This window comes from Esox lucius, chromosome 8 (genome assembly GCF_011004845.1).
Source record: "Esox lucius isolate fEsoLuc1 chromosome 8, fEsoLuc1.pri, whole genome shotgun sequence".
In the NCBI taxonomy this organism is placed as follows: Eukaryota; Metazoa; Chordata; class Actinopteri; order Esociformes; family Esocidae; genus Esox; species Esox lucius.
The window spans coordinates 14,487,810-14,503,538 of NC_047576.1; the positions used below are offsets into that span (position 1 = coordinate 14,487,810).

Genomic DNA, 15,729 nt, shown 5'->3' on the forward strand with positions numbered 1-15,729 from the left:
TGGGAGTTCTGTGTCTGGGGTTTCCGCATCAACTGTCACCTTTGCGTCCACCAACACATCCACACTGGAGAGAAACCTATTCAGTGATGGTTATCTGTTAGAGCAGCAGCACTCAGTGAGCACGAAGCTGTTTATTTCAGCTGGTTTGGTTAGTGTAAGTAGCTAGGGTACAAAATGACCAGGAAAAGCAGTTACAGTAGAAAACCATATAACTTAAACAATATTTCAGTTACGTATAAATAAAATAAGCTTGTTATTTTAATAGTTGGAAAAAGAGAAATTGCCTAGCTCAAAAAAACCTTTTCAAGAATTTTGAAATTGACCATCACACATAAATTTGAAGTTTTGTGTATTGTAGTTTGTAGCTTTATAATTAAATTAATTCAGTTTGATTTATGTATTGGCAATTGACAATTTGACTGCTTTGCCAATTATGAAATGTTATAGTGTCATTTATTTCCATTGGTATATTTGGTGTTGGACAGAAGAAGGTAGATGGTTGTGATGGAATGTGATGATGGCCAATCTGTGAACCTGCCTTATTGTGGTCACTGGACATTTGTCGTTCAGTCTCTGTATCTGAGTGCAACAAAGCTCACCACCCACAGTACAGAATGTTGACCTCGTTACAACCATCTGCATTGCTCTTTTCTTGTATCTCCTTTTGCTCTCAAACGTGAGACGACCTTGCAAGACAAACTGCCTGATTGATCACATTACACATTTCATCTATGAGAACGCTTCTGATTATATTTTTAATCCAACTTTAATATTTCTTTCACTGAGTCAGTTTTATTGACTGGTGACCAGTGGCTAATGCAGCCACTCACTATAACATTTACGCGTTATTCTTTATGACTTCATTTTTTCCTCCACTTGGCGCATAGAAATAATAGAAATCCCGCCTCCAAATGGTTGCTATGCCTACAACACTTTTCTCCCCCCTAAGCTAAATTGACAACTACGTCAACCAATAGAGACAGACATGGGTGGGGATTTGCGCGCTCTGCAAACTGCCTAGATCATTTGTGCCTCTCTACTATCAATTCACTTTCGGCTGGCTTCACGCTTCGGTCGAAACTGGACAGTTAAATGACTGAACATGGAAATGTACTGTAAAGGTTTTTCAGGAAATACTTACAGGTAGGTAACCATTAATTTGCATCCATTCTGTTAAATGGCTTGCTTTGTAACTAGCGCAAGGAACTGCATAATGCCGACTTCAGCAGCATGACAGTAGACAATGTAGAAATCAATCTTGCATGCTAGTAGTACACAACCAGTTACGTTTTTGACCTAAGCCTGCTGCCAACGTCTCTGACTGAAAATAATATTTGAAGAACAGAATGATATAATTGTTGTATAGGCAAAGTAGGCACTTACATTATTTTTGAAGAACTTGAATGCAAAATTGAAACGCTGGTAGCTGATGACACTTTAAGAATAAAATAAACCCTTGGTGTTGTGGCAGTTTTCGTGTTTTTCAGGGTCTTAATTTACCACTTCATACAGTCAGTATGCTACCCCGTGTAATCATCTAGGTAACATCATATCCTGCTTGAATAGTGAAGATGTCAACTGTAATGACCTCAGAGGGACTTGGCGAATGACGTTGATGTTGATAACAGAAAGTTATTCAAATTTGTCCCAAAATTAACCAGATTTTCTATTTAACATTGTATGTAAAACCCTAACATTTTTAAGATGGTGGTGATAGTGATCGTACAAATTCACACACTTGTGTTCTAACCTTCTCAAAGTAAGAATCGAAAAGTCATAGCTGTTATTTTGGTACCAACTAGGGCCAACCTAGCTACTGTATGGGTATCTTGTTGCGATCTTATGAAGATTTAGGTCTGGATCCTTTTCTAATCAACCAACGGAAATATAGACTTCTTCAGATGATGAAGAGGTAATAGAAGTACCAAAATTGAGAGGTGAAGAAAACCTGTCTTTATCAACTGAAGCCCTAGTCTTCTGTTAGTACAGAGGTGTGTGAGAGAGAGTAGTGATTCATCAAGCTGTGGGTGGGACTGAGAATCTAGAGATGTGAAGTAAAGGGCTTTCCATTAGATGAAGAAATATGTGCCAACTTCATGGCTTCATGCCAGATTACTTCTTGAGTAGTTAAGTAGCTATGTATTCCAAAAAGCACTTTATATATATTTTAATTCATGAGAACACTGCCTAACTATTAATATTTTAGCTTTGAATTATAGAGATTTCTTCATTTTGACCAGAGGAACAGATTATCCAAAAACTATAATCATAGTGGGAAATGTCTGCAGATTGTGATTTGGTGTCTAGTCTGCTACATAGAAAACCTCTGCATGTAAAATTGGGGTCATCCAGCCTGATGTCCCAGACAGCAGCAGGTAGGCCCCTAGTTGTCTCTGTCTCTCTCTCCCTTTACCCGCTGCCATCATCAGGTCCCTGCTAGCTCTCCTCCCAGAACAGAACAGAGACACATCTGAGGCCTGCTGCAGTTAGAGCTCATTTCTCACCGTTAGACACCATCCACATCATCCAGACTCACCATGACCTCAACTCATGAAAGGCTATTGTGGGGAGCACCGAGGAGCAAGAGAAGAAAGGCAAGGCCAGCCTGGGAATAAAAACACTACTTTGCATTTAGATTTGAATTAACTGTGTGTCTCTCTGTGTTGAGGAGTTGATTAGCCCAAAGTCTGATCGGAGGAAGCCTGTAGAGCCAGCCAGTCTCAGCTTTCCAGGACTCTGGACTCATTTTATGTCACAACATTATTAAAAAAGAATCTCACTTGATCCTTAAGGATATTCTGTCCTCATGATCTAGCTGGCTCACTCCCGTTCCCTTCCCAGCCCACACGGATGGTGCTACTGGTTGGTGGCGATTCATTAATTATGGAGATCCCCTGCCTGGGATGGAGGCTACAGAGCCGCTGGCCCTGGCCTCGCTTCCATCCTGCCAAGCAGGGCAAAGCTTGGAGCCTGGGTCTGTGCAGCCGATGGCCATGCTGCTGAACATAGGTTCCCTGAGCAGATGGCTCTCCTTGGCTACCAGAGTGCACCGTAGGGCGGGCTGTCGGCTGCAGGAACAGACCTCACTTTATTCTGGGTTACTGGTTCACTTCAAGCTGTCCTAAGTGGACCAGTGATAAGTGAAACTCAATATTAGGACTGCCTGGGTCAAAATGCAACATAGCTTGTTGAAGTGGTTGCTGACTTCTGTGAACATCTGATCTGTTTTGTATTGCATTTCTGTTGTTAACTTGTTTTGTTGCAGTAGAGAAGCACTCTAATGTTGCTCAGCACTTTTTGTACCCAATAATGTTTTTAAACTAGGTCATCGAAAGCAAATGGTGGCCCAGGAGAACCATGTGAGGGGGACGAGATTCTTCTTGTGTATTTTGTGGAGCTGCGTTCATTTGTTTCTTGGTTTCTACAAATGGATAATGCCTGTGTGCTTATCTTGTTTATGTGTTGATGTTTTGTCATGTACATTCATGTCCACCGTGAATGGGCTAGCTGTGCTCGCCATGCTGTCATGCTCTGCTCAGTGCTCACTGGAGGGTCTCTGTGTTGGAAGTGATTGCCTGGCTGGCTCATTGTCATGGACTGTACTGGACTGTACTATGTGCTACAGGGACATGAACACATTCAGCCCGAAACAATGTGGAGCTCTCGTTCTGCCTGATGATTCTGCCGAGGTGGAGAATGTGAGGGAACATTTGACACGTGGAGGTCTCTCCAGGCCTCCACAGCTCCGTGGGGTTCCTGCAGCAGCAGCACATTTCCATCATGCCCGTGAACGGGGCAGTCAGAGATTGCATGCATGCCGCGATTAATTGACGTTGTGATTACCTTGGGTGGTTGCGCCGAGACGTTTGTGATGAACACAGTGTTGGAATCAACTCCGTGTCAAATTCAGGAAGAACATTCAGATGATCTTTGATTCTTTTCAGGAACCAAAAATAAAAAATGGCTCTGAAAGCGTATCACAATTGGCTGGCTCAGGGAATTATCTCCTGCTCTCCCTGCCAATCAGGTTGGATGAAGGACAGAGCGGCAGACTGCAGTGCAGTATCTGTCCTTGGGAAACACCTACAGCTGACACAGTTTGACGTATCAAATGTGTTAGAGCTGAGAAGGGGGATTTAGCTAAAGGTCACTTCCAACATTCATCACTGTGCCAAAATGATGTACTTTAGTGCTCATCCGCGGTATCTCTGTAATTTAGTTGAAAGTTGTTTGGTGATAGCGCTTACCTCCATTCTCTTCCATTTGTCTTGTTCACTGCATCCCAGTTTGCTCTCTGTTGAAAAGCTTGAGACCTGTCGGTTCTTTTACTTTTCACCATCCACCCACCCAGTCTATCTTCTTTCTCCCACCTCCCTGCTAGTGACAGATGGGACTGATAAGAGCCTAGCAGACCATCTTCGCACTATTCTTGGACAGGTTTCTTTTCTCCGAGATTGAGGTGGCGGAACTCTGGGGTTGTCATTAAATCCTTGAAGGTGGCAGTGGGAGTCAATTCTGACCTCACCTCATGCCTGAAGGAGGTTGGCGGGGGGAGATATGAGGACCAAGCAGGAAGCCTCTTCTCAACTGCCAACCCAGAATGGAGCATCTACCGGTAACCCCTCTCCAATGCCAACCATAGGGAAGCGGGGGGAGGAGGCTGAAAGTGGGTGGTTATATGCACTTTATTTTCTGCCAAAACAAGAGGATGGAGACAGTTTGAGGGGAATGGAAGGGGCTTTTTTCCCCCTCCTAAGCTGTAATTTCTCTGGCATGCCATCTGGTTCTTGTCAGTTTTGCTCTTTGGCTGTATCTCTTTGACATTAAAGTCTGGGTGGTGATATGGCCTGTTCTCCACTGCTGTGGGCTGGTGATAGTGTAGGACTCTGTCCTGGGCCACCGCTGGCCTTTCTGCCACTCACAATCAGCAGGGGAAACGGCAGGAGCCCAGCCCAGTTCAGGGTGGAGGCGAAACACACTCACTGTGTCAAACTCACTATCCATGTAAACTGGAAGTAGGCCAGTTATTGTGTCCAAGCCTTTAGCTCACAAGATATTGTTTGGATTTCCATTGTTTTACCTGGAAAAAAAACTAACATGGGTTGGAGTATTTTTGTTTAGTTTTTTTGTATGTGCCATTTTAATGATATTCCTCATCCACCCACCTCTGTTAAGGCTGTGTGGAGAATGTGGTGCTCTCTCCCTCTCTGACCCACTGTTTGAGAACCAGTGAGTCAGCATGCACCAGATGGTTCCACCAAGCCTCCTTCAGCAGCCCACCATGAATGGCTCAACCCTCAGCTCTTTCAGAATATTAATTCATCAGAGGAATCCAAGTGCACGACAGCATACCAGAGAGGACGTCAGTAGATATCAAGTTAAACCAGTGAAGTACACTGCAGATTCTCCTCCAGCCGCGTGTGAAGCCCGGCCCGAGCCCCAACCTGTGAGCAGCCAAACTGATCCCTCTGTCAAACCGATGTTCCACCACTCTTCCATCACTCTTCTGGGTCTGTGTTGCCAAGCAGAATGGGCTGTCTTCAGCGTCTAACTTTCAGCCGCAAGCCACCCTGCCAAACTACAGCCCTCTCCAGGGACCCGGAGTCCAAGGGCTGGGTTAAGAGAGTAGGGGTGTGTCCCTGTCCCTACCCAACGCCACGTTACCCTGTCTGAACTGGGTCCAGCTGATCATCTGTGCCAGCACAGAGAGAGCCCTCCCATCAGCGCGACACATCCAGGCCGGGCAGATGCCCTGCTGACCTCCCCTCTGAACAGAATAACAGGAACACACCCCCCACCCCCCCCCCCCCCTTACTTTTGTTCAGACTTTCTGTAACCCTTCCAGCTGCTTTAATTCAGGAGGAGCAAGCTGAGCAGGAATCAACCCCCCACGGTGCGTGCGTGCGGCTAGCTGGTTGGGGAGACATTAGAGTGGGCGCGCTCAGCCGCTGATGTGTTTCCTCCTGCCTCCAGTCAGTTCAAATCAGCCCTGTTCACAGGCCGGCGGTCACCGAGTGCAGAGAGCCTGGTCCTGGTCGTGTGATTGTGGAGGCTCTGTGCTGGCGCCTTAGTGGGCCTGCTGCGCTCCGTGTCCACGGCCGCTCCGGGAGGCTGGGTGACATGGAGACCTGGCTGGTCCATAACTCATCGGCTGTCCTGAGCGAGCGCTTCAGATGGATCTTTTGTCTTGAGGGCCGCTCCTTCGTGGCTGTGTCAGAGATGTCACTCAGTCTCTGTCCTCCCTGTGTCGTCCTCTCCATCTCTCTGAAGTGGAAAAACCATGAAACAACAGTTGAACCTGGGACACTAGCCTTCTTTAAATAAGGGGTCTTCTGTCTCTTTTAAACAGGCTGTTCCCTGTCTGCTTTCGACCTTTTTTATTTTTACTGGGGACTGTGCCTCTGCCTCACTTTGGGCCTGAAGGGATCCTTTTCATTTATCCAGTTCAATTTCCTTAGTGTGTGTACAAGGGGAAATTCAGGCCAATGCATGAGAAAGCAAATCAATAGCACTTCAGCCCAGTGCAAACAGCACATGTATTTGTGTTATTATGGGTGTGATGTTTGGGTTTTAGTAACTGGCTGATTCTGCTCACTGGTACAGAAGAGAGCGGAAGGCTGTACTCTGGTCTTTGTCACTTCATGGTTTTCTTCTCTTTATTACAGATCCCTTTAAACTTGGAGAGAAGATGGCGTTCTTCAAAAACAACTTCTGGGTGAGTTTGTCTGTATGTCCCTGAGGTCCAGAGGCAGCATGGGAAGGGAAAGCGGACAGTCAGGAGATCTGATTAGATAAACGTTGGTCCCATTGCCTTCATGCATGCAAACCTCAGACGCCCTTATACCGCTCATGCAATATGAACCTGGACATTCACAACCTGCATGTGACCCTATAAATAAGTCTTAGCGATTATCGATGAAAATCTAGTTTTAACGTTTTCCGTGGATAAATGGGACAACATATTGGATTGGGAATACATGTTGGAGTGAATAATTCAATCTAGTGTCCCTGAATCACTGAGACGCGACGCCTGACAATTTATTACTCGCTCAATCCAATGTCACAAGCCGGAAGGAACGTGTGTGACTGAAACGGCCTGGAGAAGAGGCTGGAGGGTGGATGGAACAGGCCTTTGTCATCTTGTTGCAGGGGCACTGTGAGTCTCCTCTGCACACCTGGCTGGCCTATATAAGGTGTGCCCTAGTTGTAACATGCACCCGTTGCCTGTTCAAAGGAGGGACATTTTAAGAACCACTCAATGAACAATCAGGACTGAGAGCAAATGCCAGTCCAGCACGCCAGGAATGACACTAGCTTATGGAGATCTGATTCCTATCATTTATTGAATTCCGAGGTGTATTTCTTTTCGTATTATTGTTAAGGATATTGGAGTGGGCTGATTTGCGTCATTTGGGTATTCTCTGTGCTTGTGTTTTCATCCTGTCATACTTGTGTGTGTGTGTGTGTGTGTGCTTGTACGTGAGGCCCCTGTCTCTGGTGCCGGATCCCCCTGTCTCCATTGTGTGGAGCTGTGTTGTGTGTCTCACCGTGACGGATCTAAAGGCAGAGTAGAGTGTGTTGTTGTGAGGAGCAGTGTGAGCTGTGCTGCCTGCCTGCTGGCTGGCTGACTGACCGGCGGCAGGTCACGTGCTCCCGGCTGCCTTTGTGTGGCTGCAGGCAGCCGGGCCTCCATGCCAGTGGTGTGGAGAGGATGCCTCCATTGTATGGAACAAAAGCTGGTGAAAGGCACTTCCCTATGACCCGGAGCGATGCAGCTCTCTCTCAAACTGTCGGAATCAGGTTGGCCATCTCAGTGAGCTCGACCGTTCTTTCTCGTCAGTTTGAAAGAGTCGCTCCTCTTCTCCAGGCTTTCCTGTAAAAGGGCAACCAAGGAACTGCCCTTCATCTTAGAGAAGCAGTTGTATATCATTTCTGTTAAACAAACATTATGTTTACCTCAGCCGTGAGCATAGTGAGGTATGCAGATAATTGCCAGTGCCAGTTTTCTCTGGTCCCGTACCACCTTCTCACTATCTATGACTGTGTCTTATGCTGACAAATTGCCGCGCTGTAATTAATGTGTAGAGCCCCTTAGGTGCTTTGTGTCTCTCGCTGAGTCCTCCGTTGGCTATGCTTGGAAATCCAGCACAAACCTAAAACCATGATGTGCTTGTATTCCAGCTTTTCTCAGTTATTGAACAGAGGAGCAATACCCATCTATCCTGTTGAGGTGCATTGTTGATGTGGATCTAATACCAACTCCCTGGTCTCTGGAAGCGTGGCATGGGTGCGACCTCCATGCGAAGACAAGTCTGTTAAGTTCAGTAGAATAAATCCCTGATATCAAATCCCCATGTGCGATGGATTAGTGGTCACTTTAAACATACAGCTGCATCTAAAAAACAAATGTGAATATTGTGGACATTTATTTTCTGTGATTCAAATAAAAAAGTGACACCTTCATAGATTCTAGTTTCATTACACATAAAGTGAAACATTTCAATGTTTCATTTCATCAAGATTATTTTTTTTTAATCTTGATGGTTACGGTTTACAGCTCCACTTTCTCAGAATTTAAGAATAAAAAAATGTAATACAGAAATTTCGACCTGAGTCTTCTGGACAACTGTCTGGTCCACAATCTTCCCCATGATTGTGGTTGTGTGTACTGAAGGCTTAATGGAGTTAATTTGCTGATTAGAGCTCAGGTCGACATTTCTGTATTGTAAATTTGTTATTCTAATATTTTGAGTTTTTTTTATTTCCAATGGGACGTGGTATGAGCTGTAAGCCATAATCATCAAGACTGAAACAAAAACAGTTTGAAATATTTCACTTTGTGTAATGAATCTAGAATATATGAAGGTCTCACTTTTTGATTTGAATTATGGAAGTTTCCCACTATATATATATTTATTATTTTTGATGCACCTGTATACAGTGGGTATGAAAAGTCCCCACCCCCTTTCATAATGTTTACATTTTGTTGCCTTATTGCCTGAAATGAAAACACAAAATCCTAATTTGTACAGGTTTATTTACATACCGTTACGCACAAAATCGAACTGAAAAATGAATCTTAAAAACTCTGAAAATGTATTACAATTAAAATTGTAAAATATCCTATTTGGATAAGTAAACACACCCCCTTAGAATTGCAACTGCAAACTTGCTGAGGTATAACCAACCACCGTCCAGATCACAAATCAAGCTAATTGGCTTCCATCTGTGGTCAATTGTAATGTCTTTGATAAGTTCAGAATAAAAGTTGCTGTTCATAGAGGACTCCCATGCTTTTTTTCACTTTGATTTTGTTGGTTACTGTGTTTAAATAAAGCCACAGAAAGTCTGATTCTGTGTTTCAGGCTGTAAGGCCACTAAAGGTCAATATTTTGGAAGGGAGTGGTGACTTTCTATACCCATTATATTATTTTTGCCCAAGAACAATCAGTTCCTCCAGAGCCCAAACACCACTAATGCTCTACCGTTCGTAAACCTAGCAGGACTCTGTGTTGGATGAATAATCCATATCTTTCATTCGAGTCCTGCTCACAGATTAGCCCAGGGGTTTACATACTTTGTTGTATTTTGGCGACGTGTTGTGGTAGTTTGGGCGCCTGTCATTTGAGGGAAAGGTAGATAGACGAAGGTTGTTTAAAGTCCATTCATTGTGTTAAGGATTCCGGTTTATATTTCCTGGGCGAGCAGCGTGATAAGAACCCGAGCTACATCAGATTATTCACCAGGGAATCTTTCAGCAGAATGAACCTGGTGTTGCCTGTGCTTGGCTCTGAGCTCCATTCCCTCTGTGCCAGGCTGTGTCTCTGTGTCTAACAGGGCTCTGAGCTCCATTCCCTCTGTGCCAGGCTGTGTCTCTGTGTCTCACTGGGCTCTGAGCTCCATTCCCTCTGTGCCAGGCTGTGTCTCTGTGTCTAACAGGGCTCTGAGCTCCATTCCCTCTGTGCCAGGCTGTGTCTCTGTGTCTAACAGGGCTCTGAGCTCCATTCCCTCTGTGCCAGGCTGTGTCTCTGTGTCTAACAGGGCTCTGAGCTCCATTCCCTCTGTGCCAGGCTGTGTCTCTGTGTCTAACAGGGCTCTGAGCTCCATTCCCTCTGTGCCAGGCTGTGTCTCTGTGTCTAACAGGGCTCTGAGCTCCATTCCCTCTGTGCCAGGCTGTGTCTCTGTGTCTAACAGGGCTCTGAGCTCCATTCCCTCTGTGCCAGGCTGTGTCTCTGTGTCTAACAGGGCTCTGAGCTCCATTCCCTCTGTGCCAGGCTGTGTCTCTGTGTCTAACAGGGCTCTGAGCTCCATTCCCTCTGTGCCAGGCTGTGTCTCTGTGTCTAACAGGGCTCTGAGCTCCATTCCCTCTGTGCCAGGTGCTTCAGGGCAGGACCATTTAAACACTGGCAGGAACAGGGTTTTCACACCTCTCTGTCTCTACTCATGTCTTTCATTTGAATAAATTCAGTCGGGCTTTATTGGCACTGGAATTGCATTGCCTGAGCCAGTACATAAAATACATATTAAATAAAAATAAATAATAAGTGTAATTAAAGAACAGAAATCACAGTACACACAATCATTTCAGAAGTGTAAAGGTATTTCAAATGTTGTATTAATAATTATAAACACTGTTTATGTTTGTAATGGTTGCTCTTTTCTCATGCTCTCTCTCTCCCTCCATCCATCCCTCCCTCTCTCCCTCCAGAGCTGGTCTTTACACCGCGAAATTAGGTTAATGGCAGCAAGATAATGGCTGACTGTCCCGTTAGATTAAAAAAGCCATTTCAGGGAATTTGCCTTCAGTTTCCTGAGATCAGATCAAATGCTCTGGTATTGGTAATAAGAAGTTTGTGCATTGAGCTCATCAGTTGCCGCTGTGCTCCGGGTCCTTCATTTGACCTCTAGGCTCAGTGGGCCGTTGAACCGTTCATCAGTGTGGTAACAGAGAACGCTTATCTGAGCGTGTTCTCATCGTGAAGTGCTGGGTTGTTACGGCGTCTCTGGAACGTTGTCCTATATAGATGGGGGAGAGGCGTGATGTGGTGAGAGACTAGGGGCCACCCGTGCTGTTCACACTGCTGTGGGATTTTCCACTGAGCACAAGGCCTTAACAAGTCATCTGGACCACGTCTTTCCACTGACAATAACCTGAGGCCATCCCAACTCTACTCTCATTGTCACTACTATACCGTTGGGCACCTTCCTATATCCAATATAGTTAAGCGGTAAGACGACGGGCCGTGGTATACGACCAATATACCATGGCTAAGAGATGTCATTAGGCGCAACGTGTTGGGAAGTGCCTCCATTCAGTGCTTACCTCAATGGCTGTTTTGAACCAGTCACAAACACGATGAACACAGTAAAAATGATGTCATGTTGTGTACGTGGAATACAGTCTCATATACCACTGCTTTCAGCCAGTGAGCACAAGGCTTATAATACATAATTATTACACCTATACTGTATAATTTCCAACTATAATTATATATCATTATCCATTCTATACGGTGGGCCAGTGGTTCTCAAACCTCTCCTGAGGACACCAGTCAGTTTCATTTAGATGTGTTACTGAGCTAATACAGCTAACCCTAATTCCTTTACTGTAGATAAAGTTGGATTTGATCGTTATTACTTATTTTCTACATTATCATTATCAAAACTTTACTGAAGGCCACTATCACATCCGACTGAACGAATAAGACGTATCCTTCAGTAGCCATTTGCCGAAGTGTGTCTTGATCGGCTGTGTTGTTTATGCACAGGACCATGAGGTATGTCAAACAACAAAAAGTTCAAGCATACAACCCAATGTAAGAGCTCTACCATTTACAGATTCCACAGACAATCAGCACCCAGTAAAACAGAATGGCATCATGGGTCTGTATGTAAATAATGATGCGTGTTCATTGTGATGTATCCTAAATAGCAACACGACATAGAGAACTACATGTTCCTCCTATTATATGTTTGAGGTTAACTGCATACATTGTGAAATTCAATGAAAGCCTTTATATTCCTTAATCTTAGGATGGAAATGGTTAACAAATGTATACACGCCTTCATTTCTGAAATGGAAACCTTTCATGTGATGCTTGATGTGCTCCTACAGAATAAACGTTATGTAGTCCTGCTTCAGTTTAATGGGAATGCCCCCTATGCTGTAGAGTACTGTGGGTGTCTGGCTGTTTTCTGTGGATAATTACTGACCCTGACACGTGACCCCGTGCCTGCCTGCTGCCAGTTTGCTCTCCTGCATCATAGCACCAGAATGTCCACTGACACCAGATCCTATCACTAACACACTGTTCTTACCGCCTGCTCACAGAACCAGCTGCCTTTAGTCAGCTCTACAGTCATGAACTGAACCGTATTCCCTCTGGTGTACTAGTCATGAACTGAACCGTATTCCCTCTGGTGTACTGGTCATGAACTGAACCGTATTGCCTGGCCAGGCAGTGAACCACCACAATGCGCACACACACAAACACACACACACACACACACACACACACACACACACACACACTATCTCTGGGAGGTAACCACTTACCCAATTAAGCTGGACACGCTGTAGCAGTGGGATTCAGTCAGGGCTTATTTATCTAACCGCGGCAGTTCCAAATGAGGCCTGCATGCTGTTTAAAGCAGCGTCCTCTGCCTCGTCCGTACAGTAATTATCTTTATTCGGGCCTGTGGGAGACAGCCAGAGAGACGTCTAATTACAATCAAGTGAGCACCGTTAACTGGCCATGCTGCACAGTACCCTGATGAGAAGGTGCCCTCAGGCTGGGTTCCCAGGCTGCAGGGCATGGTGAGGGGCTGAATGGGAGGACAGGCTGTGGGACTTGGGCGCACTCCCAGCTGGGTGAGAGAGTAGGGCGCACACCCCCCACGCCCCCAACCAAACCTTCCACTGAACAGACTGCCTTCGCCCAAGGATGACCACATCGATCCTGTCCTGGGTAGTCTGATGGGTGGGGTGCTGGTGGGGAGCTGATGAGTGGGTGGGGTGCTGGTGGGGGTTGGGTGGGTGGGTGGGGTGGGGGGGAGCTGGTGGTGGGGGGGGGTGCTGGTGGGATTCTAATGGAATGCTAGTTTAATACTTGAACCTGGTACTCACCTGAGCAGACTAGACTGATGGACAGACCCGTCGCGTGGAGCGCGAGATGTCTCTGCTGGTCCTCTCCCCTCCCCTAGCTCACCAACGATGTTTCAATGGGCTCCTTCTCACATGAACAAAACACTTGTCTTGATTTATTAGGTGGAGGGGGAGGGAGAAGGGGGGGGGGGGGGCGCAGAAATCAGAACTGTCAAAGCCCATGGGCTGTGGAGTTGAATATGAAGCAGTTCTGTGATGAATCATCTTTGATGTAAGATGAGGAAATTTGCTAAAATTAATCATTTTGGTCACGACTTAACTCTTACTGTATGTTTGGAATGAATGTTTTTTTAGGATACAACACGCAGCTCAAAGCGTATACACACAAACACACACACACACACACACGAATGAAATAGCAGTCATACTTCTGTGTCTGCTCTGTGTCTGGGGGCACTTGCTAGGGGGACTGAGACATTGGGTATGTCATAATCTTTGCTAAATATCCCAGCTCTCTGCTACTTCAACTTTATTAGCTAGCATTATTTCTACGTTTCAGAAGCGCCGCCGAAATTTGTGGTTCATAAAGCCTCGCCAGCATATTAAACGTAACTCATTTCATTAAATGATAGGAAAATCCTCTGGGATTATTTTCATACAAATTTCTAAATCATAAATGTGTCCATAATCGTCAGATGGAAATTTGACCTAATTTGTGTCTGTGAAATCTTTTCTGTGCGGGTGTTACTAAGGTGACAATTTTGGACTTCCTCCTGTCACAGAACTCTTCTGATAGGTGAACAGCTTGATATGCCCATTGTTTGGGGTTGTTCTTCTGGAAATCACATTGTTTGGGGTTGTTCTTCTGGAAATCACTCATCGTTACATTAACTAGTCAGATGTCTAGATACATCTAGTGGGTCAACCACCTAGTTGACCCACTAGTGCTCGGTTTTCTAGTTTTATTTGCTAATGTTTGAATGATTGTCTACCCTGTGTCAGGGGAATGTTAGTGTAGTTAAGGGAACTATATACCTCCTGGGGTTTTTGTGCTGAGCAGGGCGGCTCACCTTTCCCTGGGTTGGGTTTCACAAAGCATCAGGCAGATGGAAGAGAGGAATAAAGCCTGACCTGAGCCCTTCCATAGAGAAGTAGAAGTATTGGGAAATGATGTGTGTTTCTAGTGTACTGAATCCGCTGATGTACCGTATCAAATGAGTTTAAACTCACTGTTGGAAACCTGCAGAGTTGTCCAGCCCACCACCTGTGTGTTTGGGTGTCTGTTTAATGGTGGGTGGGGTTGGTCTACCCTCAGCGTCTCTGCCGCAGTCGTGGCATTCCAACCGTTCCCCTGCTACCTGGGAGAATTGTGTGTCCTTCGACAGCTGGGTATTTATAGCGCTGAGGAGCAGCTGCCTGCCTGCCTGTCTGGACAGCTTCCACATCGGCCATGCTGTTGACATCAGACTGGGCGCTTCAATGAAGGGGCTATTCTTAATGCTGCCTCAAATTACTGCAGCTGAAATGTGTTTGTACGCGGTCCTGATCCATTGCCTTCCATTCCTGTAAAACGTGAAGAGATCTGCACTAGGCAGTAAAGCTGTAGGAAGAATAGTAAGCCTCTGATCAATGCCAAGTCAGATTTATGCCATTGATGGTCATTGGTGATTATAGTGATATTTATACAGTATTGAAACCTCTGGATTCAGTCTATTATGCAGCTTTGCATTGTATTGTATTACTGGGGCAAACTATCGCACGTCATTGCCTTTGGTTGGTTGGTAGCCTACTCCTAAATGCCAAACTGTTATAAATTTAATCAATCCTTTGAGCATGAGTTTGTGTGCAATATGTTGAAGATTTTGAACTTCATAAATTTTTTTTGTGCTTTAAATACTTCTGTCTCAACATTGTGATGTCATTTTGTATAAAAGACGTTCAGGAGCCTTTTCTGATCATAATGCGTTGCAAGGGTCATGAAAGGTGCACTATGATATAAAACATTGTCATTGTGTTCATAGCTTAAACAGTTTTACTTATTCGAAGAGAGATGTCGCTTTTAATGTCGCATATTCGAAGAGAAATATGACATTAAAAGCTCTAGTTCAAGCCAATTTCTAATACTTTGTTCTAAGACCAAGTGGCCAAAAAATCACCTGTTGTTAACAAAGTATGTAACAGTATAACATTTTATTAACTACTTAGATATACCTGTCACCATGTTTTGTTATGTCTGCAGACTTTGGCAGACCTCCCACATAAAGGAAAGATATTTGCGAAAATCTTAAAGATGTGTAATGTATTACATTTGAAGACAAAACATTTCTGCAAAGTGAAATATAAATTGTGACATTAGTCATGGGTCATATAGTGTACCAAAGATTTTCTAACTATATTACAAAATTCTGGCTTGAGTTGATGATCAAGAATCTTAACTCTTTCCGGAAAGCCCCGTGAGAACCTTTCTACGTGTTCTCACTGTTTAGTGTGAATATTTGTGTAGTAAGCAACAAATGTAACCCTTGTCAGTTGAAAACTCAAAATATGTGATTCAATTTCATGCAATTGTGATTTCCTGAGCAGCAAATCCAACTCTGAAAATAAAAATCTATGTTAATAATTGA

The 15,729-nt window shown here is 44.7% G+C and overlaps 1 protein-coding gene across 5 annotated transcripts in view; it reads left to right on the forward strand.

Moving 5' to 3' along the window:
* The first annotated feature begins 995 nt into the window (after positions 1-995).
* fcho1 (FCH and mu domain containing endocytic adaptor 1) overlaps positions 996-15,729 on the forward strand; it is a 29,735-nt gene continuing 15,001 nt past the window's right edge. For 3 of the 5 annotated variants that reach the window (XR_004576039.1, XM_013135076.4, XM_020049140.3), the window contains exons 1-2: positions 996-1,143; positions 6,666-6,715. Coding sequence is in view for 4 of the 5 variants with exons in the window: in XM_013135076.4 (XP_012990530.3) it covers positions 6,689-6,715 (27 nt within the window). In the remaining variant the exon portion in view is untranslated. Of the gene's footprint in view, positions 1,144-2,429; positions 2,595-6,665; positions 6,716-15,729 lie in introns of all 5 variants that reach the window. The other 2 variants (XM_013135075.4, XM_029121436.2) reach the window with 2 other exon arrangements.